Source organism: Megascapheus bottae, chromosome 4, assembly GCF_031878675.1.
Source record: "Megascapheus bottae isolate mThoBot1 chromosome 4, mThoBot2.hap1, whole genome shotgun sequence".
NCBI classification, from domain to species: domain Eukaryota; kingdom Metazoa; phylum Chordata; class Mammalia; order Rodentia; family Geomyidae; genus Megascapheus; species Megascapheus bottae.
Genome location: NC_143512.1, coordinates 46,997,192 through 47,022,841, shown reverse-complemented (window position 1 = coordinate 47,022,841; position 25,650 = coordinate 46,997,192). Strand labels below are relative to the sequence as shown.

The 25,650-nt window shown below is 44.4% G+C and overlaps 1 protein-coding gene across 1 annotated transcript; it reads left to right on the top strand.

Annotated features, from left to right (window-relative positions):
- The first annotated feature begins 13,225 nt into the window (after positions 1–13,225).
- Positions 13,226–25,262, top strand: Enc1 (ectodermal-neural cortex 1). The gene is made up of 3 exons (XM_090331826.1): positions 13,226–13,648; positions 17,039–18,857; positions 22,721–25,262. Exon 2 carries the CDS (start codon positions 17,052–17,054, stop codon positions 18,819–18,821), a length of 1,770 nt encoding a protein of 589 aa, XP_090187952.1. The 5' UTR covers positions 13,226–13,648; positions 17,039–17,051; the 3' UTR covers positions 18,822–18,857; positions 22,721–25,262.
- Positions 25,263–25,650: the final 388 nt, after the last annotated feature.

Sequence of the window (25,650 nt, the reverse complement as noted above, 5' to 3'; positions counted from 1 at the left end):
GTTAAACAAAGCATTTGTTAACCTTCCAGAATGATTTTTTTGTGCCACTACAGAGACTTGAATTCAGGGTTTCATCCTCCCACTTGCTTCAACTTGATACTCTATCACATGAGCCAAACTTTTATTCAGGATTGGTTGCTTAGTTAAAGATAGAGTCTCAAAGATATTTTTTTGGCAAGTCTGGCCTAGAACTTCTACTCTCCATATCTCAGCCTCCTGAGTATCTAGAATTATAAGTGTGAGCCCTAACTCTGCTTTCCATTCTTTTCTTTAGCAGATACTTCTTGAACATTTACTATGTGTTATGAATATGGCATCAATATACATATTAGTATAATATATTACATATCATAATATATTACATAGTATAATATATCACATTCTACCTACCAAGGACTCAGTACAGTGCCAGTAGACCAAACTTCTCTTTGCCCAGCTGGCTTCTCAGCAGGAGAAATAAATAACAAAGAACAGGCACACACTGTGGGTGGCAATAAGTGCTCTGGAGAAGTATCAAGTAAGGTGAAGGTAAGGAGAGTGATCTGAACTGGCCCAGTAATCAGGAGGTAGAGCAGAGATTTGATTAGCCAGGTAGTGATTGATGGAAAGGCCTTGCAGGCAGAATACAGAAAATGAGGCAGAGGGTGCTTGGCACTTGGAGAGCAAGGAAGGCAGTTGGTGGGGCTGGAGTGAGGATAAAGCCCCATCTGTTGGGCCTTAGAGGTCATTTAAGTATGTACACTGCTGTGATTTATTTGATGAGGACAATGAAAGTTCACACACATCCTCCTCATCCCTAGCCTGGGAGATCCAGGATTTGTGTGGTCAGGGATTCTGTGGACAAGCCTAAGTGGCAGACTAACTAAGCCAATTACTCTTAGAAAGGTTGTAGAGAGTCCGATACCAGTGGCTCATGCCTCTAATCCTACTCAGGAGGCTGAGACCTGAGGATCATGGTTCAAAGTCAGCCTGAGCAGGAAAGTTCTTGAGGATCTTATCTCCAATTAACCATCAAAAAGCTGAAAGTGGAGCTGTGGTTCCAGTGGTGTAACACTAGCCTTAAGCAAAAGAAGTTCAAGGACAGAGCCCAGGCCCTGATTTAAAGCCTGGGGACCAGTTTTGTTTGTTTGTTTGTTTGTTTTTAAAGAAAGAGAGAGAGAAGAGAAGAGAAGAGAAGAGAAGAGAAGAGAAGAGAAGAGAAGAGAAGAGGAACAATGCTGTGGAGTGATCATAGGAGACTGTAGGGCTGGGGCTGGCTAGTGAGTGGGCAGCAGCAAGGGGGATGGCTGTGGTGACGACCACATCCATGGGGAATGATTCTGGGATGTTCCCCTGTGGTCCAAGCCATGTGGTCTGCTGTGCTACTTTGTCAGTGTGGCTTTGATTACACTGTGGGGCTTTTGTGCACTTGGGTTTTTGTTTCTTTGCGATATGGCTATGACCTACGCCACTGTGGCTCTGTTGTATTCGGATTTCATTTCTGTGTTGTGTCTTTAAATGTGATGGGTCAACCAGTTCTTGAATGTCCTCTACTAGCCATCTCTCATGTTTTCTTTTTTAAAACCTCTCTCTCCCTTGAGATTATGGAACAGGTAACTTCAACCAAGTCTCAAATTTGCTACTGACAGCTGTGTGCACTCATGCAGGTCACCTGATTTTTCTAACACACACACACACACACACACACACACACACACACACACACACACACTCAGAGTGAGACTTTTACAATCTATCCTAATTGCTCTAGCATAAGGACAGTCTTAAATGGAGCCGGTGACCAGGCCCACCTATGTAGGCCAAGAACACTCATCCTGGCTTATAGGAATGAACTTGCTGTACACCTTTCCCACCTGGGAGATAAGCTTAAGTTTTCCATTACCTAAGTCTGATCATTTCCAGCGCCAATGAATACAGAACAGAAAGAATTTTCCTTTAGATAACTTGCTTCTGGGTAATTGCACACCTCTTATCTGGAGGGGAAAGCACAGACATGGCAGCTCACCTCTAGACAGGGCAATGCTTCAGTGCTTCAGAGGAAGCCCCGGCTACTTGCACAGGTTTATTAATCATATGTCAGTGCTAGTTCTTTATTTGGAGATTTGGGAGAATTTTGTTTTGAGTGATCTCTCTGAATGCATCCTATTTCTTGAGACAACCCTTAAAACGCAGATGAAACAAAATATTCTGGACATGAGATTTTTCCAGATAGCACAAAGACAAATCACTTGGGTTTATTTCAAGCTAAAAGCCTATTTAACGTGTTTTGTTAAACTCCTTTGCTTTAGCAAGTAGAAGACAATGAGCTAGTTACATGTTTGTTTGCATGGCCATAGAAAGATGCCTTTGTCCATGTGGTAAGACATTCATTAACCAGGTATTAGTGGGTCATATCTATAATTCTAGCTACACAGGAGGCTGAGGTTTGAGTGTCACAGTTGAGACTCTAATCTTCAATTAAGCACCCCCCCTAAAAAAAAGCCAGAAGTGGAGCTGTGTCTCAAGTGGTACAGTGCTAGCCTTGAGCACAAAGCTCAGGGATAATCCCTAAACCCTGAGTTCAAGTTCCAGTGCCAGAAAACAAACAAACAAAAATATTTGTTTATTCATTTGATAAATATTTATTATATTACAACTGTATGCTGGCACACAGACTAGACACAGGAGTGGGAAGACATGAGTCAAACAAGGCTCCCTCCAAAACTTGTGTTCAGGCTACCACGAAGTTACTTGGTAATTTTGGCATGGCAGGCAAGGTATGTTTTAGCTCAGAACTCAGTTTCTCATCAGGAAAACAGAGTCCAAGAATGATGGCCCAAGAAATCCCCCTTTCCTGGGACAGTTGATGATTACAAAGCAGAAACTCAGTTTAATAACTGAAAGTCTCTATGAAGGCACAGTATTCCATGAGAAACATATATTGCTTTTTGGAAATGAGTCCAAGTTGTTCACATTAGATCATTGCAAGAGATGAAGCCATTCTGATGTTAACTATTGCATTAGACATAGATTTTGGTAGTTGACTTAAAAATTGTGCTTTGTTTGAGGCCACTTCTCTTTATGTATCTCTAGCTTGTCTTGAATTAAAGATCCTCCTGCATTGGCCTCTATAGTGTTGAAATTACAGGTGTGCAGCACAGCACATGGCTGACTTTTAAAAATTCTTAATATTAATTGAGCCACAATCTAATAGTAAGGGGGTACAAGAAGAAAAGTAGTTGTCTCCTGGATTCTTCTAAAGTTTAGTCCAGAAAAAAACGCAATTTATGAATGATCCTAGTGGATGCCTTCTAGAAATTGTAGTCCTCGGCTTCTTTGAGAAGGACAAAGCACTGGAGTAAGCTGCGGAGTTCCTGGGTCTACTTACAAGCAGACACCCTTCCTTGCTCCTGCAAACCATTGTGCAATATCAAGATTCAAACTTTAGCAGTTGGTGGGTCTTGGGTTTTCAAACATGTCACAGTGGCTGGATTCAGCCAAGAAGTTGAAAGCTTTCTTTGTTTTTCATTGCTTGTTCTCTCCAGAGTTTTTGAGGAAGATGGAGGTGCCTAGAACTTTCTGGGTCTTGAATCACAGACTCTGACATGGGAAAAAGAGAGTTCTCTCATTATCTGGGGCTTGATTCTAACTTGGGAAAGTGTTTCATTCCAACGTGGGAAGAACAGGTCTGAAGTAAATGTGAAAGACCAACTTGATTAGGGCATTCCTTTGCTTGTGTACCAGTGTGCCAACCTCTAGAGCACATGCCTGCTAGAATGAAAGAATGGTCTGGGTAGATGTTTAATTGACTATGATGAAAGATAGAGTGAATTTTTTTATTAAAGAATTATTAACATTGATTTTTACATCATATTTCAAGAGGAGAATCTATATACAACCACTGGCATTTAGATTTTTAGAACAATTTAAATTAGGCTGAGGGTTTGTATGTCATAGATACATATTAATCTATGTAATAAAACATTATGTCTATAGAGTCATAAATTTTATGTCTATGTAGTTGTATTTATATTTCCAGTACCATGTCCATAACATTGGGTACGCAAATATTGAGACCTCACTCTTGCACTGTTTGGATCTAATAGCCACATATTAAGGATACCATGCACCTTTTGTTCCTTAGATCTTGACTTGTCTCACTCAACATGATTCGCTCTAGATTCATTCACTTCCCTGCAAATGCCATTATTTTATCTTGTCTGTTTATGTAGAATTCCAATATATATATATATATATATATATATATATATATATATATATATATATATATTGCTTGTGCCTAGTGAAAGGCTAGTGCCAATTTTTAGTTTTCTGCATGTGGCTGCCCAGTTTTGCTAGCACCAATAATTGAATAGACTGTGTTTGTTTCACTGTATATTTTTGGCTCCTTTGTCAAATACAAGTTGACTGTAGGTATGTGGTTCTATTTCTGGATCTTCTATTCTGTTCCATTGATTCTGGTCTATTTTTGTGCCAATACCAAGACAGCACCAAGGGGCTCCCCATGGAGTCACAGAAAGACTCTCAGCCAAAGCATCTGAAACTCAGCAGAGATCTGAAACCAGCAGGGGCTGAGCTCGTACTGGGAGAGCCAGAAAGGTGCAGCTCTGCCCTCAAAGCCAATGTAGGCTAGGTCCTGCCCCTGGCAACAGGGCAGAAAACCAGCTGCTTTAGCTGAAAGCTCCCAGAAACTCCCAAACCCCAGGCCCTTGGCTGGGCCCCACCCCTGGGAATAGGGCAGGAAAACTAGCCATCCACTGGGCTAGCTGAGACTGAGGTGCTCAACTCGACCCTACGGCCCACTGTGGGGCCACTGGTTGGGCTGAGAGCTAGCTGTGCAGCGGCACACAGCCTCTGGGAACAGGGCTGCAAAAGCTGCAATCTCTGACCTAGTCAGTGGCGGAACTAATTTGGCTGAGAACCACTCATATACACAGATTCCCAGAACCACCAGTCCCAAGCCAAGTAAAGACCTACCGACCTCAGAGAGAACCTACAACAACAGTCCTCCATGCCTCAGAAAGCACAAAGAGGAATTACAACATATATAAATAATGAAAGTCCCACACAAAGCCCAAAAGGAAACAAGAGTGAAGGGATGCGAGAGATGTCACCATCCCAAGAAATGACACCTATTCAAGGAGATGAATATGCACATGACTAAAGAGATTAAAACAGAATTCGAAAAACAATTCCAGGAACATAAGCAGGAAATCACCAAGATGTCCTCAAATTCAAAAGAGAAATGTAAGAAAAGATTAATACTCTCACAGCAGACATGATCAGCTCAGTGTCCAAAATGCAAACAAAAATGGAAGCATTAAGCAACAGATTGACTGAGATGGAGAACAGGACATCAGGAACAGAAGACAAAATGCAAGAGCTGGAACAGAGAATCATCAGTCTGGTGAAATCAGTCAGAATTCCCCAAAGAGAACTCCAGGACCTGGCAGATGCATCCAAGAAATCTAATCTTCATATAATAGGGATCAATGAAGGGGCAAAGTACCTTGATAAAGGAATGCAACCCTACTCACCAAAATCATAGCAGAGAACTTCCCCAACTTCAAAAGGAAAAATACATCATTGAAGGCTTCAGAATTCCAAGCAGGCAAGATCCTAGAAGGAACTCATCTAGACACATCATAGTAAAAACAGTAGACCCAAATACCAAGGAGCTGATCTTAAATGCAGCAAAAAAAAAAAAAAAAAAAAAAAAAAACAAAGAAAGTGCTATACTACAATGGGAAAAAAATTAGAATAACTGCAGACCTCTCCACGCAAACCCTAAATACAAGAAAAGCTTGGAAAAATATCATTTATGCCCTGAAGACCAATAACTGCCAACCCGGACTGATATATCCAGCGAAATTAGCATTTACTTTTGAGAGAGAAACAAGAATATTCATTCCAAAGAGAAGCTATATGAATACATGCACACTAAACCAGCATTAAAAATATTAAATAATCAAGAACAAATTTAAGAACATAAGAACCCCCATCAAGAAGCAATCACCTATAAATCACTAACCACAAAAGGGAAAAAAAGAGAGAAAGAAACTCAGAAGTAAAAATAAATAATGACAAAGGACACTAACCATTTGTCCATAATTTCCCTAAATGTGAACGGGCTGAACAATCCACAGACACAGAGCAGCAGACTGGATTAAGAAACAAGACCCATCCATACGTTGCCTCCAAGACACCCACCTCATTGCCAAAGACAGAAACAAACTCCAAGTGAAAGGATGGAAACGAATTTTCTGCTCCAATGCACTGGGCAAAAGAGCAGGAGTAGCAATCTTAATCTCTGACAAAATTAACTTCTCAGTAAAATCAGTACATAAAGATAAAGATGCCCACAACATATTAGTAAAGGGTACAATCCATACCCAGAATATTACAGTTATAAACATTTACTCCCCCAATATGGGAGCACCCAAATTCGTCAAGCAAACTCTCTTAAAATTACAGAACAAGATAGACTCAAACACAAACATAGTGGGAGACTTCAACACGCCACTCTCACCAAATGACAGGTCAACTCAACAAAAGATAAGCAAAGACACCATTGACTTAAACGACACCATAACCCGGTTGGGCTTAACAGATATACGCAGGAGACCTTTGTGAAAACAGATGAGGAACTGCTTAAAACAATCCACTAGGGTGTGTAGATCCCTTTACTAAGTTGGTGTTGAACACTGCCACTCTTCTGTAATTGATTCTTCATTGTGGTCAGAAGAGGGCACTGTTGCTTTATCCAAAATCTGTTTTGCAGGCTCAGATCTGTTTTTGTCCATTCTTGCTTCTCTGGGGGTCATGGGTTTTATTCGTTGGGTGTGAAGGGGAGGGAGGGGGCACAAGAAAACACTGTAATGGGGCATAAGAAAACACTGATAGCTGACAAACTTCGTCTAGATTGTATTAAGCCATAGAAAAATACAGAAAATTTAAAACAGACAAATTCAATAGAAAAAGCATTCAGATAAAATCTACCAAGACTTTACCTGGAAAAACTACAGTCTGAAAAGTCAGATTATGCTCTGGTATTCCTGCCATTTTTCTGCATGACAGGCTATCCACAAAGGGTGTGGAAGGAATTGATGGAGTTTAGGAGAGCCCCAGCTGTTTCCTTCCACTAGGACAAACCTCAGAACCTCCTGAACACAGAGCCTTTGTTCCGAACTGGGAGAAAGCAGCTGACTCTGGCCCCTCCTTCTGCCTGGAAGGCTTTGCCTTTTCCTTTCTTGGCCTATACTGCTATACATCACTTTACCATTTTAAACAGGCCAGTTTTTAATGTGGCACTGATGGGTTTATTTATAATCCTTGTGTGAAAAATGCCCTTGAAGAGGGACCGGTTCTCAGCTCAGCCAGTCTGCATTCTCATGACTATCTTTGAGTCTAATAAGGATGGCAGAAATTGAGCTCCTACTCTAGCTTTCTCTTCTTTTCCCCTTCATTCCTCTCTCAGGTTTCCCTTTCTGTGACTGCTTTGTATCATTTCAGAGTTGGAAGGAAACATATTCTAAACACAAATATATTTTATACACTATGAAATGACCCTGCACAAATAGTAGAACTGAGGATTTTCAGCACCAGTACTGATGAGATGCCTATCAATATTTATTTATCAGATGATCTACTGATTGAATGAATGAATGAAATCATACTTCACAAACAATTGCGTAGGATGTTAGCAAGTTTGAATATACGTAGTCTTTTTTTAAAAGACGCTATCTCCTTTTGATATGTCACTTTTAAAATATTAAATAAGGAATTAGTTCATTTTCCACCTTTGGAGGAATTTTGTAGGACACTCTGAAATTACTCATGAGGCTAAGGGAACTTTGTGAATGCTTGAGTATGTGAGTTTACATCCTTCTTCTGTTTCCAACATCATGAGGGGAAACACTTGTGGGAAGTTAAGATGACACTTCTATCAACATCTTTCTCTCCATTTTCATTCCCTCTTTATTCTACTAATGTTCACCTCCAGATCTCACAGCTGTCAGAAGCTGCGTTTGTGCATTCAGTCAAGTCTGTGCTCTCAGGATGCCATAAAATCCTTTTCATATTTATTCAAAGGTGCAAGCTCTTGGACCACAAAGGTCCCTTCTTCCAGTCCCTACTTCATGTCCAGACCTGCTCAGAGACTTGGCATCTGGCCCTGGAAGCAGAGCATACAGGCCAAACAAAACCTTCATTTTCATTGCTTAGAACAACGGTCAATTCTTGAATGTAATTACTTAGAACAAATTATTGAGTGTAGATCCAGGAATCCTAAGGCAAGAAAAGATGATGGAAAACAGCAGGGAAAATGGTTAAAGATTCCCCTAGGCCATGCAAGACCCAGACAGAGGCCTGGTGTGAGTCCCGCAGGTGTGAGGAAGTGCTTATTCTGAACACCCTACAAGATCTTCCCTGCAGGAAAGAGCAGGGCTTATAGTCCATGCTTGCTGTTTTGACAGATTTGTCTTCTTCTAAATACAACTCGGTGCTCCCTTTCAGAACGTGTGCTTTTAAAATAGCTTTCTTTTACAGTAGCTTTTCTTTTTCCTTCCTTCCCTCCCTCCCTCCCTCCCGCCCTCCCTCCCTCCCTCCCTCCCTCCTTCCTCACTTTCTTCTTGTGCTGGTATTAGGACTTGAATTCAGAGCCTGGAAATGTTCCCTCAGCTATAGCTCCACTTCTGGCTTTTTAAATTGGAGTTAAGGGTCTCAGATTTTTATGCCCTGGCTGGCTTTGAACCTTGGTCTTCAGATCTCAGCCTCCTGAGTAGCTAGGATTACAAGTAGGAGCCATTGACACCAGCTCAGTTTTTGTTTTTAAGGCAATGGAAAGTGAAGAATTGTTTCTAGTACCAAACAAGAAGCCATCAATAAGATATGGAAGCCAAGAGAGGCCTCATGGATTTTTGAGCTTGAAGCTCCTGGATATGCAAGCAGAATGGAGACTGGAAGAAATACATCAAAGAGCTGAGGGCATAGCTCCGTGGTAGAACACGTGCTTACCATGCCCCAGACCCTGAGTTCAATCCTTAGGGATCCAAAACAAAACAAACAAAAAACTCCAGACAAGACAGTTTCTCTTCACTCAGAGCTACAGAGCAGATGTGGGAATTGGAAATACAATAAGGAAGTCACTTTTACTTAAGAGAGTTAGTTGGAAATAGCCAAGTGACTGCAGGCATGCCATTCTCCTTAAGCAGCTTTCTAAGGATTCATAACAGAAGCAAGCATTATAGAACACTTACCAGCCAGGCCCTGTTCCTGCTGTACATTTGCTTGTTATTTAATCTGCAAAGCAACACTTTGGCCAAGGACTATTATTACAGGGAACCAAGGTCTTGTGGATTTACAGCACTTACTCCCAAATATACAGCTAGCAAATACAGGAAGCAGAAATTCCAGCTTGGTTCTAGAGTTTCTCTCCTTAACCATTTAACTGCTAAAAATAAAATACTATGGGGCCATAGAGAGACTAGAATTCACATGCTCAATGTTATTACCTCAGAAGGATGGATTAGGGCTTTGGTTTTTCTACCATTTCCAATCTTTTACTATGTATTTCTTTTGTAATGGGGGAAGGACAATAAAGGATACTTTAAAACTTTTCCCCTAAAGCCTATAACTTGTGCCAGGCTGAGAAGGACCCTGGAGTAGAGATAAGCAACCTAGGTCAATTTGATTTACTCATCACTTTACTCAGTAATATCTGGACAAAGTGCAGAAAATGTGTTCCTCTATACTAGACTGTCTCCCCTTCAAAATGTCATGGAGCCAGACTCCAGGGCTCCTAGCTACTCAGGAGGCTGAGATCTGAAGGTTATGGTTCAAAGCCAGCCCAGGAAGGAAACTAAAGTGAGACAATAAAAATCAAGGGGGCTAGTGGCATGGCTCAAGTGGTAGAATGTTTGTGTAGCAAGAGATACAGTGACTAATCCCAGCTAGCCTCCCTTCTACTCCTCCCACTTCTCTTCTTTCCATAGCTGTCCATCTCAATACATATGCGGCTGGCATATGTCATCCCTGGGTGGCTGTTCATGTCCCAGCCGGGCTGTGACACAGGATACTGAAGCACACTTCTCCAATGGGCTTTGGGTCCCTCTGCCACACTGACTGCATGGGACACTGAGTATCAGAGTCAGCAAAGCTGTGCCATCTTCCTCATACAGATTTCCGAAATGGATCCAAGAACAAAGAGGGCACTTTCGGAAACAGGCTTCAGGCTGAGGGGGGCTTCCAAAAACCCGCAGGAGGTAGCCTGGCAGCTGCTTGGCCCATCATTTGGTCTAATCCCTTGAGCTGTCCTGTCCCTGGTACCATAGTTGTGTTGTGTTAATTAAATCATTCTCATTAATTCATCCAGAGTGTAAATTAGGAAGGAATGAAGATAGATTAGGTTTGAACACAGCTAATATATTTAACCCCATGCTGCTTATTTTGCAGCCTAACAAAATAACATTGTTAAGAGAGATAACAAGGCCAAAGCCTTGGGCACAGCTTAACAGCATTAAAAAAAAAAAAATGAGACCTTGGTTTGGTGTCACAAGGCAGAGGCTAAGACAGTTTCCCAGGGGCATTTCCTGAGTGGTTGGTGACTCAAGTTATCTGCTATGCCTATTGTTGCTCAGTTTAGTCACAGCCCAGGTGAGAGATTTAAGATTTATCTTTTCTTTTTCTTCTTGGGAAGGGGAGGGGGATGAGAACTACCCTTAGGACAGCTTAGAGGTGCTGGAGAAATGATGAGGCTTGAGTTGTCAGGCTGAGAAACATATTAACTTGCAAATCACTTTCAGCTGGGAGACATGCATGAACTACATCCAACAGCCAGAAAACTTTTCATACAAATCAATGGATTTTGTAGATCATCAGCACTGTATGTACTTTCAAAAAAAAAAAAAAAGATGAAGTTCAGCTCCTGTGTCTGTCATCAGGAAAATGGTTTCCTGTTTCTATAACCTGTATCAATGAATTTCTTTACCCTTGTTGTTGCTTATCTCCCTAAGGCAGATGAAGCAAGTGTTATATGGTTGCAGAATATATTTTAAGATTTTTGAGGCTGGAATAGAAAGTGGCAACATTAGGTAAAATGCCATAGATGGCATCACAATGGCTGGAGACTTCATTCCTCTGGCCTATCTGCTTAGCAAAGCTCCCCTCTCCCCCAAGGAGAAGCAAATGTTACTGCCTTCGTATTGGGCACTGAAGTTTCCAGAGAATAGATGCAACAGAAGCAGATTACCTGTGTGGTGGCTTCATATGGCAAAAATAACCAGCTCACCTGGCCATTCTTAGGCAGTAGCATCTGGGAAAGTTCTAGGTAGATCTGGTTAAGTAACTGGAAGAATTCACATTTGGCCTTGGAAACTAGCCTGCACAGAGAATCCAGGTGTCAAGAAGGTGCACGGGCTTCTCCACACACCTTGTCACAGGCCTTAGGAACATGTTTTTAGAAGGCTTATGTGCAATAGCTGCACATTACCACCTGGGGGATTTCAGCATCTGGCTCTGGTGTCCCCACCGGTCCCATCCATGGTTTTATCCGGTGCCCTTGGGGACTGGGTGATTCTGGCTTCAGAGTTTTTCTCTTAAGCTCACCGACCCCAGGCCGGGGCACCAGGATCCTAGCTAGAACGAATCCGGCTTCTCTGGCTTTCTGCAGCAGTTTCCAGCCAAGACTGCACTAAACATGAAAATAGGAAACAGATTTAGGCTCTTAGTGAGCCGGAGGAGTTAATGCTAACAAAGGACTTCAGAGGGCAGTGTCTTTCTTTGTTTGCAAGGAGGAAATTTCTCGGCGTGAACAGCGGAGATGTTAGGAGGGTGAAGAACTAGAATAAAGAACCCACAATGTCTCCTTTGAAGCCACCCGTGGTCTCAGGAAGCCCCACACAGCGCCTCCACATAGTTCCCATCATTTCTGCACCCAATATTTTAACGTAAATTAGTGGATGAAGCGCGGTGGTGGTGCAGTTTGAACCCAGATCACACCGCAACTTCCAAGTAGGTGCCTGACCCTAAGTCCGACAATTCCTGTCTTCCAGGTAGCCTTAACCTGGACCAATTATCTTTACACGTCATTTTTAAACTATCCCAAATTTAAACTATCCCAAATTGGAACCAAGCAGGCGGTTCAGCTTTCAGTGGAAGGACGAGCCCTTACGGAGGACAAAGGTTAAAAAAAAAAAAAAGGTAGCGATCATCAGGTCAAATTGCCTTTCCTAATGGCCTCTTCCTTTCTGTCTGGCACGGTGGACACTAAACGTGTGTGTCCTGGGCTATTTCTTCATCGACCTCCCAGCACCACCGAGCCATAAAAGCCAGGAAGGATCTGGTGTCGGGGGCCAGGGCGCCTTCCTCGCGGGGAGGGGAGGCGGCGTGACCGCTCCGTTCCGGAGTTCGCTTTGAATCCAGCGGAGGCCGGGATTGGCTGCGAAGCACGTGGCGCGCGCGGGCAGGGCAGCTCCCGGGTGGCCGCCGTTTCGGCCCCGCGTGGGGCAGAGTCCGGCCACGGGTACCGCACCCGCCGGAGGCGGGGACGGAAGACAATGACGAAAGGCCCCGGGGCCCGAGTCTGTGTGCACGCTGCCGCGGAGCGAGAAGCCCTCCGTGCCGACCAGCGCGACCCGCGGTGTCCCGCGTGTCCAGATCGCGCCCCGGCCCCGGCTGGGTCCCGCCCCGCGCGCCCCGGGCGCTCGCCGCACACCCCAGCGAGGCTGTACCCCCTCTTAGGCCGGGCATCGTGGGTTCTGGCGCCACGGGGGCGCACAGCCCAGGGCTGGACTTCCCTGAGGGGGGAGGTCCCCGAAGACCCCGGCTTCCCCGAACTAGGCTGCCAGCCCCGGGAAACTTCCCGTCCGCGCCGATCTCCAGGGTTGCAGCTGCTGGGGGCTGAGGTCGGGCGCCCGCTTTGTCTCCCAGCAACCCCCCACCCCGTTTCCTCTCCACATTCACTCCCCTGATAACACACTTCCCTGCTCCTCTCCCCTCCCCCCTCCTCCGCTTTCCCCCTTCCTTCCCCTCCCCCGGGCCGGGTTAGAACGCTTCCCCTCCCCCTCCCCAGTGTCAGCCCCTCCCGCCCCCCACCTTGCCCCTCCCCCCGTGTCAGTCCCTTAACCAACGCGCCCCCCTCTCCCCGAGCCCCTCCCCTCCCGGACGAGCCCCTCCCCTCCCCGGCGCGCCGCTTATAGTCGGGCGCTGGGCGGCGGGGCGCAGTCTGCTCCGGCTGCTACGGAGTCGGCGGCGCGGCGGCGGCGCTGCGGAGACTCGGTGCAGACGCCAGGCGGCCGCCCGAGCTCTCGGCGCTTCCCAGCTCCCTCCCCCGCCGGCTCTGCCCGCCTTCGTCCGCCGCGGCGCGGCCGCGGGCACCCTCTCCCCTCCGGTGGTGCGCTTCGCTAGACGCTCCGCCGCTCCAGGGCACCCAGGTGCCGGGCGTGGAGTCCCGAGGTAGCCGACCCCGCTAGCCAGCGCCCCAGGCGCAGCCCCTCTCCCCGGCTAGGCTTCCGGCTCGCGCTCCGGTCGCCCGGCTAGTCGCCGCCGCCTCCGAGGATTGAGACGTCCCGGCTGCGTCTCCAGCCGCCTGCCCGGGCCCGACTCGCGCCCAGCTCCCGCTGACCGTGCGCCCAGACCAGTCGGCACTGCTGTAAGTTGCTCCCTCGGTCCAGGACCTGTTGCGGGCGCCGCGGGTTGGGGGGCGGGGGCTGATCCAGAGGTTGGTGTGTGTTGAGCGTGCGCCCCGTCACCCCGGGTCCGGACGTAGCTGGCGAGGGGCTAGGATTGGGGGGTCAGGAGGGGAGACTCTTCTTGTAAGCCGCTGGCTGGGCCAACTGCTACCCCTCTACCGAGTAACGCCCGGGCAAGCCCGGGGCTGCCGGGAGCTGCCACCAACCCGGCCCCCCGCTGTCTCCAGGGCCCGGAGCGCGGGATCTTTGGCCCACATTGAGCCCACGCGGGTTCAGGGACAGAAAGGACTACGCACAGATACCGTCCCCACCCCCAGTGCCGGCCCCCGTCTGTGGGAAATGAATGAAAAAACGGTTTCTCTAAAACTAGTTTCTTCCCAGCCTTTACCTGTAGTGCCACATTTATTTCAAAGCGTTCGGAATTGATGGGCGGGGAGGAGAGGAAGCACTTAGGTTGTTTCACAGACAATTTGGTGTCGCCCTCTCAGACGTGGGCACCGTGTTGGGTAGCGTGGCATTTGTTTTACAGAGGACCAAAAGGTGACAAAAAAATTTTTAAGAGCTACTTTTGTTAACAAGATCCTCATTATGTTATTCCGTGGTTATTCATAATATAAAAGCCTGCGAACATCTGTCCAGCTTCTCCCTTGCTAGGCTTGAGGTCAGTCTTAAATTTAGCACGGAGAGGCTTGAGGTGTACTTAGGGAGTCATGAGTGCACGACTAACTAGAAGGAAGCCCTTTTGATGTTCTCAGTAATAGCAGCCCTTTTCTGTGTCTTCTTTGTAGATGCAGGTTAAGTATACGTGTGCATTTTTCTTGGCCACTTCCTTGGCATGTAAATATTATGTCTCTGGGGGCTTAAAAAAGCTGGGAAGAATGGTTTATTTCATTTTGAAAGTGTGTTGAGCGACTGTCTAAATGCCCAGTGTGATGCTTGCATAATTCCAAACCAGAAAGCAATTTGTTTCCCAGGGGTCTTCGAGGATGCTTTGTATTTCAAACATGCATTACTGCAAGAATGTTAGGTTTTGATGGAGACACACATGCTCTTTCAGTTGAGTGATATCCAAGATGGTGGGATAGGCTTTAAATAACAGCCTGTACACCGGGTGCAAAGAGATGCACACTCTGTATCTTAAGGTCTTCTAGACAAACTGTTTTGTTAACTGTACAGAGCTGGTGATGAATGTTGTTTTATGCCACCCGGGATCTCATGTTCTGTGACACGTGCCTGGCTGGGTCCAGCAGGTTTGGGGCTTAGCCCACAGGCACTTAGACGTTAAGTGCCTGGTTGTAAGTAGCCCAGGCTTCAGTCAGGGCTGCTTTCCCCCTTTCCCTGACAGAAGGCATTTAGACAATCTTGAGGTGTAGGCTTAACATCTTCTGCATAACACTTCCTGTTGAATGCACTCATTCTAATGGCATCCTGGCTGGAGCACCAAGGATGCTAGGACAGGTCTGAACACCTCAGAAACCAGAGGCTCCTATGGGGGTATTCTTTAGAGCTTTGGGCATTGGTGAAGATGGACAGAAGGTAGAGGCTAAGCTTGAGGTGGGGGTGAGGCTGAGCCCCTCACCATTTTCCTATCCCAAGTCACTGGGATTTCTGGGTGCTTTATTTATCAAATCTTTCCAACATTGGAGCAGTAGAACTTTTGTGATTACTTTGTTGCTCTCTAAGCCTTGTTTACTGCTAACAAAAGTAACATTCCAAAAAGCAGAAGGAAAACAAGTTACATCACTTAATGGTTGGCAGTCTTGAGTGTGTCACATTTAGATACTTGACTTTATTGTTTTCTGTGCCATCTCAAGCAGCTGGTCAGGAATAGTTGTAGTTGACTCTTCTCACCTGTGAGTCCGATCAGTCATTTGCATTTTGTAACCATCCTTGGAGTATGATTTTAAAATAAATACCTGAAATGGTTGAAGGAAAAAAAAAAAACAGTTTCAGCTGCAGTTTAGGGACTGGCTGTTCTGTGTTAGGAATAGATACTGTAACCAACCAGATCTCTCTCCTTCTGGAGATAAACAACTTCCTCTGGAATCTCCAGACCAGCAGGTTCTTAAGTGCTTTTTTCCTTTGAAGTAAAAGGGAGGAGGGGTTTAGTTTTTGAAGCATTTCTCGTATCTTTATCCTATAGTTTTCTATGGCAAAAGGCCAAAAGATGTCATTAGATTCTGATGCCATTTAACTGTAGGTACCTAAGAAAAAGGTATTTTAATCAAATAAATCCTATAGTATCTTAAACTAAGAATGACTGGCAACCCTCACAAATATGTATGTGCATGTGCACACACATACAACACAACATAAGTGAGTTTTAATTTGAACAAAGCAGTGTTTGCATTTTGAAATCCTATTATGCACATACCAGTATTATTTGTGGGCACACAAGGATAGCCTGGGTGATATACTATTTGATCCAAAAGACAAGGGGGGTGTGTGTGTGTGTGTGTGTGTGTGTGTGTGTCTTCCTTTGTTCTTTGGACTGCTTTTCCAAGAACAGAAAAATAGCACAAGTATACCACCCAAAATATTCTTTTATGTGCCAAATCCTCATTTTGGAAGCTGTCCAGAGGCTGAAAGGTGGGTGGTGAGTGTGGTTAGAATCTATTCTGTGCTTTCACTGAAGCTTGTTGATCAATAGAGGAGAATGTTAAATTGGGGTGCATTCCCAACTCTGTCTTGACAGAACTGTCTGGGTAGAGATAGTCTGTTCGTATGTAATGAATGAGCTGACCAGTGCAGAAACTGGGTATTTGTTATAGATGCAGAGTTTAGATCTTACCAAAAGAATTCTTAATGGAATTAATTAGTAGGTGTTTGTTTTACACATGGCTTTATGTTGCATAGGGCATTAAAACTGGTGCCTGTCATGGCATTATGAGAACAAGAGGCTAGGCATTTTAAGTGGCCCATAGTGAATCAACTGGACTGGACAGGAACAGGGAGCTGGGAGAATGAGACCCGCTGCCTTTGGCTTTTGCTGACTTACATTCTCAAAGACTTCAATGTCCTGAAAGTTGGTGATCGGGTTTTCCTAGATGAACCTGCTTGTGTGAGCAGTGATTTATTATTATTAATACTATTAACAAGTGTATAGTTCACATAGTTCACAGAGCTCAGCAGTATTATTAGAAGGAATATCTTTCCTTCTAATAATAATAATAATGGCTGTTTTAAGTTGAATAGAATGTATTTCTTCAGAACAGTAGGCAACAGAGCTCACAACCAAGTGTTCTATTTTCTTTTTGGAAAATGATTGTTGCTGCATTTTTTTTCCCCTACAGCTAGCTGGGGTCCCTTGGGAACCTCCTGTTCAATGGGCTTCTTTTATTCTGTTTTAGGAAGGAAAACAAGATGTCAGTCAGTGTGCATGAGAACCGCAAGTCCAGGGCCAGCAGCGGCTCCATTAACATCTATCTGTTTCATAAGTCTTCCTACGCTGACAGTGTCCTCACTCACTTGAACCTTTTACGCCAGCAGCGGCTCTTCACCGATGTCCTTCTCCATGCTGGAAATAGGACCTTTCCTTGTCACCGAGCAGTGCTGGCTGCGTGCAGCCGCTACTTTGAGGCCATGTTCAGTGGTGGCCTGAAGGAGAGCCAGGATAGTGAAGTCAACTTCGACAATTCCATCCACCCAGAGGTCTTAGAGCTGCTCCTTGATTACGCATACTCCTCCCGTGTCATCATCAATGAAGAAAATGCAGAGTCGCTCCTGGAAGCTGGTGACATGTTGGAGTTTCAAGACATCCGAGATGCGTGTGCAGAATTCCTGGAGAAGAACTTACATCCTACCAACTGCCTGGGCATGCTGCTGCTGTCTGATGCACACCAGTGCACCAAGCTGTATGAACTCTCCTGGAGAATGTGTCTCAGCAACTTTCAAACCATCCGGAAGAATGAAGATTTCCTCCAGCTGCCCCAAGACATGGTCGTGCAGCTCCTGTCCAGTGAAGAGCTGGAGACGGAAGATGAAAGGTTGGTGTATGAGTCTGCAATTAACTGGATCAGTTACGACCTGAAGAAGCGTTACTGTTACCTCCCAGAACTGCTGCAGACCGTGAGGCTGGCGCTGCTGCCGGCCATCTATCTCATGGAGAATGTGGCCATGGAGGAGCTCATTACCAAGCAGAGGAAGAGTAAGGAGATCGTGGAAGAGGCCATCCGGTGCAAACTGAAAATCCTGCAGAATGACGGCGTGGTGACCAGCCTTTGCGCTCGGCCTCGGAAAACTGGCCATGCCCTCTTCCTCTTGGGAGGACAGACTTTCATGTGTGACAAGCTGTATCTGGTAGACCAGAAGGCTAAAGAAATCATTCCCAAGGCTGACATTCCCAGCCCCAGAAAAGAGTTCAGCGCATGTGCAATTGGCTGCAAGGTGTACATTACTGGAGGGCGCGGGTCTGAAAATGGAGTCTCAAAAGATGTCTGGGTGTATGACACCCTGCATGAAGAGTGGTCCAAGGCAGCCCCCATGCTGGTGGCCAGGTTTGGCCATGGCTCTGCGGAACTGAAGCACTGCTTATATGTGGTCGGAGGCCACACAGCCGCAACTGGCTGCCTCCCAGCCTCGCCTTCCGTCTCTCTAAAGCAAGTAGAACATTACGACCCCACGACTAACAAATGGACCATGGTCGCCCCGCTCCGAGAAGGAGTCAGCAATGCCGCCGTCGTGAGTGCCAAGCTCAAGTTGTTTGCTTTCGGAGGCACCAGTGTCAGCCATGACAAGCTCCCCAAGGTTCAGTGTTACGATCAGTGTGAAAACCGGTGGACGGTGCCAGCCACCTGTCCCCAGCCCTGGCGGTACACAGCAGCAGCTGTGCTGGGGAACCAGATTTTTATCATGGGAGGAGACACAGAGTTCTCCGCATGCTCTGCGTATAAGTTTAATAGTGAGACTTACCAGTGGACCAAAGTGGGAGATGTGACGGCAAAGCGCATGAGCTGCCATGCTGTGGCCTCCGGAAACAAGCTCTACGTGGTTGGAGGATACTTCGGCATTCAGCGGTGCAAGACTTTGGACTGTTACGACCCAACCCTAGACGTGTGGAACAGCATCACCACAGTCCCCTACTCGCTGATTCCCACTGCCTTCGTCAGCACCTGGAAGCATCTGCCCTCTTAGGCGGATGGAGTGCATCCTAAAGCATGTAAGCATGAGGTAAGAAAGCTTAGCTGGACAAGTAAGTATGCATTTGACTGCGCAGGTTGTCTCATTTGGAGTAATGGGGAAGAAGGCATGATCTATATTATAGAACCTATACAGAAGTACTATAGAAATAAAGATTTTATACCCCCAGAACTTAACCACTTGTGCTAGCCACAGTTACACCCACCCCGTGACAGAAGCCCGTGGTTTCTAGCCATCCCTCAGCCTCTGGATGTCTGTCTCTAAGAGCTTTTCAAAAACTGCCCAGACCTTGTTCCATTTGGTTTGGGGTGGGGCCCAAGCATCATTACTTACTTTTGGAAAGTTTTTCCATTATATTCCCATACATACAAGTTGAGAACCACAGACCTCTTCATGTTAGCAAGTGTTTTTCGAGGACTCACTCTGTGCCTGGAGCAGAGATGTGAGTTTCCTGAAGACCATCCCATCTGAATTCTTTAAACATCCTGGAGGCATATTACTACGTGCCTCACTGTGTTGATGGCCAGTGTCATAGGACTTAGCAATGAAATGAGGAAATCCAAGGCCAGCAGTGTCATCTCAAAGCAAGGCACCGGGGCCTCCCATTGAACTGCCTGCACTTAATAAACTTGAACTTCATGTTTGCTATTCACCTGGCAGTACAGGGTTGTCAGTTTCACTTTCTTAAACTCTGGACTGAAAACTACATTTGTTCAAGTTTATTCCCTCCAGAATTACTTACTAGCTCATTTAAAAATTTCCCCTCAAAGTAGAGCCCCCTAAGGGGCATTTTTTAACTTTGAAGGGTGGGGTAGGAGTCTGGATCTGTCATTCTAAAAGTTGACACCTACACCTACATTACAAGAGCCCGGACAACCTCCTTTCCGTGTTAATCAGTCAGACTGACCCTGTTGTTAAGACTAAGGACAGCTGTGTTCTGTGTCATATATCTGAATGCATAATGGTTGTCTTGTACACACAAGACTATATTATACTCCAGACTGCAATAATTCATAGGGCGACACCACTGAGTACTTGTGGCTGCTTTGCTGCTGTTGAGTGGTCTCCAGAATGTCCCCAGGAATTGCCCTAAACCTGTCTTAGTAGCCCAGAGTTTGTTGATTTGTTTTGGTAAGAGAAGAAAATAACTGTTGGAGAAACTACAGTGAAAACAAACTCATTACTTGGAATGTTTGACTCTGTTTTGCCTAGGATGTTTCACACCTTTGAAGGGCACTTCAAAAGGAAAAGGGGAAAATCTAGGCTTAGTTATAAGCTAAACAAAGAGACAGTTCCTTTTGTCTTTGCCTTTCTCTCTGAGAGCCCCTTTACAAACATCATTAAAATTTACCTCACTTTCATAGGTCAGTAACTCCCCACTTCCACCCCTAATCTTCAATTACCTCTCATAGCCTCTTCCAGCTAGCAGTCTTTACATAGTAATGCAATGTGTCCTTGGAATGAATCTCCTGCAAAAGAGTAGGATTGGTCAGAAACCTCTGGGGAGCAACTGGGCTGACAGCATCCCACACCAAACTGGTTTTTGCAGCCCTGCTGGCATCTAAGTAATCCTGAGTAAACAAATGCTCTGAACATGGTTATTTCATTTGAGATATGAATGTATGACTCAACTCTCAGGCAGGTTTAAAGAATCTCCTAGGCAAAAGCACCAATTAGCGGCACACTAAATTAGGCGTTAGCCCAGAACTGGCTCTATTTGCACAGAAGAGTTGTAAAAAAAAAAAAAAAAAAGACCAAAAAACTGCTAGTGATGGTGTCAGAACATAAAAAAAAAATGGTCATTGGTAGACTTGCTGGCCCTTGCAGCAAGCTATGAAAATTGACAGTAGGAAGAAGAGAGAAAATTGCAAGTGTCTTCTGGTCCTAGTTTAAAGTTCTAGCTCTTTCTAGACTTACGGCTCTTTTTCTGTCCAAAGACTAATTTAAACTGTAATTCCCCCTGAAATCTCTCCCAACTCAGACTTGGGTGTATTGTTAAATAAGGACTACGTTAAAAATATCTAGTCCAGAGCCTGGCATATATATTAATTAAGTGTTTAATACTCAGTTTTTTTCTCTTAGATCTTGCAATCAGTGCTAGTACTGGAGTTAGCTTTGTATGTGGTGGGAAAATAAGGTTTCTTTGATCATTATCTGTCATCTTTATATTTCATCTTTTGGTTTCTCCTCTTTCAGCCCAGAGGATGTTGGCAAACACTTGAATTCACCCCTGTCCTGTGATTTCAACCTAATAACACACTTCCTGTTCCTGGGAAACAGAGCAAATAAAGTGCTGGGTTATATTCTCTTCAGCCTTGGTGCCACCAGTGAAAGGCAGCACATACAATCTTGGATTCAATAGGACCAGGTCCACTGCTTTTACATGGCGATTTTAAGTGTCTGCTCAAAGCCAGTATTTCTATTTCCCACTGGGAGAATATTGACTTAAATTTCTCATGACACACAAGATAGTGCTAAAACAGTAAAGCTGGATGGAGTAACTTAGAGAAATGCCCAATAGGCATCAGCTCTAAACTGCGGAAGCCTTCATTCTTCTGCTCATCAAATGTAAGGTGCTAAGTGCATTAATCCAAGGTCAATAAAAACCTTCCAAGTCTGAAAGCTCATCCACTGAGGAGATTTTAATTGTCTCCTGCTGATCTGCCAGTGGGTGGGAGGGACAAAAAGGAAATTACTTTGATTATCTTGTTTTCTTGGTACCCTATGGCCTAAACCCTTTGCTTTGTTCCCCCCCCCTCCCACCTACACCTCTTCTGTGAAAGTGTGCAATGCCTAGAAATTTCCTATTATTACAAGATACATACTTTCAGCCCTAATGTGGATATACAGGTTATAGGAGGAGGGGTTAGGGAATGACATCCAGAGTCTAAGGAATGCCTTCAAGGCTTGAATCACTGTTAGGAAACAGCCAAAAGAAACAACTAGGGAATGAATCAGGCTTCTGAACACACAAAAGCAAAGGAAGAATGCAGTGCAATTAATGCGCTGCCCCTCTAAGAATTCCCTTTGTACTTCAAGTTGGAGCAGTAGGAAAGCAGATATCTAAGCAGGGCTGCATGTGTGCTTTCTGAGCAGATAGGATGAATATTGTAATAGCCCTGCGTGAAATCAGGAATCAAGGGGCAGGCTGAGTAGTGTGAGGAAGGGGTATGCTTTGTGGTTGCAAGAGTCAAGAGTTTATATTGACACTTGATATTGTGGATTCTATCCAGTGCACACCATGGTACCAGCTATGGTTAGTTCTCTGAAGAGACTGAAGAGGTAGGGTAAACTCTATCCTTGGGCTATGGAGGCCTCCTATGTCCTCACGTGAAAGGAAATGAGACTGATTCTTGACAATAGTGGAGATGCATGTAAAGAAGAGAACTACCGTGTCTGTCTTCTGTCTGGTGGATGGATTTAATCAAGAGTCCTTTATGGTAAATGAATCTAAGAGGGTTTACCCAGGAATCTCTTTTTGACCTCCCCCCATCCCCTTCAGCCATTGCTTGACAGTGACTGTTTAACTAGAAGCTGTATGCATGTCAGAAACAGAAGACAGCAGCTCATAATAGCATCAACCCACATAGGTTTGAATTTGAACCTAAGTATGGTTTGGAAAGAAGTGAGGTCCTTGACACCATTGTTCTTGTCAGCCTGCCATTTACATGATGCATCCACGCCCACATGTGCAAGTGTAAGGCAGGCACTTCAGGATCTTCAGTTCCCACTGAATTTGTAATTAAGACCTTTAGAAGCAATACTTCCCAGCTTTGTCTTGATTTATTTGTATTGTATTTTTTCTTTTGTGGTTATTAACAAGCAGCTTTAAACCATGGTATCACATAAATCCTTCATGCTGTTTTTATTTTGTGTTTTCTTTCTGTTTTCAGCTCACTCCACTTGGTGAGATAATGTGAAATTTCTACTTTGGAGAGACCAAGTTTAATGAAGAGAAAGAAATAAGAAAGGAGACATTGCTACAAGACTCGAGTACCATTCTCTGCACCTTGTTAATGCTCTAACTGGACATGAAGGAAAAAGGGGTGGGGGTGGGGTTTTTCAGTGCAAGTTAGCACATGGTTTAAATATGAATGAATGAACCTGTGATCTAGTCCTTGTCTTGTAATTGTGGATTAATGTCAACATTAATCAGCCCCTCAAAGGGAGAGAAAAGCTGGACCTTTTCCCTGCTGTACCACATTCAGCATTTGATTTCCATGGGCTCTGCCATTTATGTGTAAAATTTGAAATGGTTGTCACCTCTCTGGGGAGACGTGAAGCCTCCGAGACACCAGCTGCTGTTGGAGATTCAGGAGAAAAGCTGACTGGACTAGCTGGAGATGAGGACCACTGGACTCTAATCACAAAGGGGTTCTACCCCCGCCCCCCAGAAACACTTGAACGACGGGGACATTGTTAGTTGCCTGTTTAGAAGACGTTCTTTTCTTCTATTTATAAGTGACTTTAAACTTTCCCTTGGCTGTTAAGAAATGTGTTCTAGATTTAGCTATTTATTGTTGGATGCCTGCATGCTGAAACAATGCTTATCGTTGGCTTCACTTGTATGGACGTGCGTGAATGATTGTCTGTTTTGCACATTTTGTGGTTGTTGAGATGGGCTTTGCTGCACAAAAATGAAAATGTTGGGGTTAGAATTTGGAGTACTAATGGAGGGTGGGGGGTAGGATTTTTGAAGTGCAAAATAAGAAAGGATTATAAGACAAGAAAGTTAAATTGTATCCCAAAGGCAGAGAAAACAGTGGAGGTCACTTTTTGTGTACTCTCCACCTTTTAATAGGGTTTCAAGGGATAAAGTCACACTGATGGATGATGTGATGGGAGAGGAATATTCTTCTTGGCCCTTCTTCCCCTCTGATTTACAGAACTTCAGTCTCAGTGACTGAGGTTTGGAAAGGACCAAATTGCTTGACAGCTTTTTTTTAAAAAAAAAATCTTTTATTTGTTTTAGTATCCTGAAACCCTGGAAAAGTCTATGGAATCATTCTGTATATAGGGCATAGGTAAAGACATTGTCCCAAGTTTTATTTATTTATTTATTACCCTTATGTGAATGCTTTGCCATAATCACAGTGAATGGGGAAAAACATCACACAAAGTATCTCAGACACAAATTAATAATACACTGATCATATTTGCTTGAGTTGGATTTAGTTCCTTGTTCTGGCTGTTCTAAGACTTAGCAGGGGTTAGAAGATCAGGAAAACATTTATGCTGTGACAGTGAACACTTTAATGCTGAAACCTAGTTAGATGGTGAAAAAAACTCTTTGGTAGATAAAAGTGATAGATTTGGTCACAAAATACCAAAGAATTGTAAACAGAGATTTTCCGGTCCTGTTGGGAATCAGTTGTGAATACATTCTTTGCTCTTTGGAGTACTTGTTTACCCTAGCAGTGTCCTGTGGTAGGATTAGTGTTAGGTACTTCCTCAGGTGTTAGGGGAAGAGTAGAGTTTGCAACTGCTTTGGTCTATGTAGAAAATAGGGTTTAAGACTTGATAATAAGCTTTTTTACCTGTGTGTTTGCATTGTCGAATGACAGATAAATCCTTAACATTTCTCTCCCCCTTAGTATTTTAGACTAATTTTATGTGTTAGTCCGTGATGTGAATAAAGGAGGCTGTAGTTGGACCAAAACAAAATAAATGAGCCATTGGAATAAAAGCACCAGTGCTTTCCTAATGAATGGTCCCTCCTTCCTAGATGTGTTCTGAGCAGTGCAAATGTCTGATTGTACCCTGGCAGCATAGTCTGTGTTGTTATCTTGTAGTCGAGAGTAGCTTATGATGCAAATCTGTCTGGAGATGTTTGTGTCACCTCTCAGCTTCTGAAAGCAGGAAAAATTTTCTGCAGCCGTTTGAAAGTTGTGGCCTGTCCTTCAATCCTTTATTAATTACTGTGTGTGAGCCAGAGGGAGCCGCCAAAAGGGTGGGCCCCCAGCCTGCAGGGAACTTTCTGGACTCCTGCTCTTTGAATTGCTGTAGGCATTTGGGCTGGCTACTTGACCATTCTCACCCTGTGAAACGTCCCACACTTTGAAGCAAATACAATTCACAGCACAGTACACACAAAAACCCTAGCATAAGACAGAGAAGGTTCTTCGTATTTTGTGAGGCGGTTGCTGTAGAAACGGATAACAAAGGACAGCCTTCCAGTTCTGGTATAATTGTGTCGCCCCTTTTCTCTGGACTTGACACCTGTCTGAATAAGAGTGATTAGGGCTGCATAATATCCCTCTCTTGGCTATTGAATATGTCGTTCACATACACTATTCTGTATAAGTTAGTAAGATGTTCGTGTTTGTATGTAATCGTTTGCTACTACTACATTTTTTTTGAGGTTTTGTAAAACTGTTACTTTTTTTTCACAATGTGAAACTGAAGGTCAATAAATTATTAGAGATTTTCTCTTCATTGTCTGTGGATGTGTGTGTTTTTGTCTTTATTTGAATGTTACAGTTATGGGCCTTTTGCGTGTAATCCAGTCTTCTAAAATGTCTTCTCCATGTGGTTTCATCGGTATGACTTTTTAAAAAATTAAAATGAATTATTAGCAAATAAATCACCTTAAGTAAAGCATTGTGGCCTTTAGAAGAGTCCATTCGACAAAGAAAACTGCCTTATTTATGGGTCATTCCAAACTTGGAATAGAAGCAGTCACATACTATGTTGTAGTGAGACAATATATGAGAAGGAATTTAGTCGTTACATTTCTCAATTGGGGTGCAGTTAGCTGGTAGAGAAGGGATTAGAGTTCGTTCCTCCTCTCAGGACATCTGCTTTAGAAACCATTGAAAGGAAA

Bases quoted from the DNA above. Each gene is read 5' to 3' on its own strand.
- Enc1 (XM_090331826.1), top strand. From the start codon at position 17,052: ATGTCAGTCAGTGTGCATGAGAACCGCAAGTCCAGGGCCAGCAGCGGC.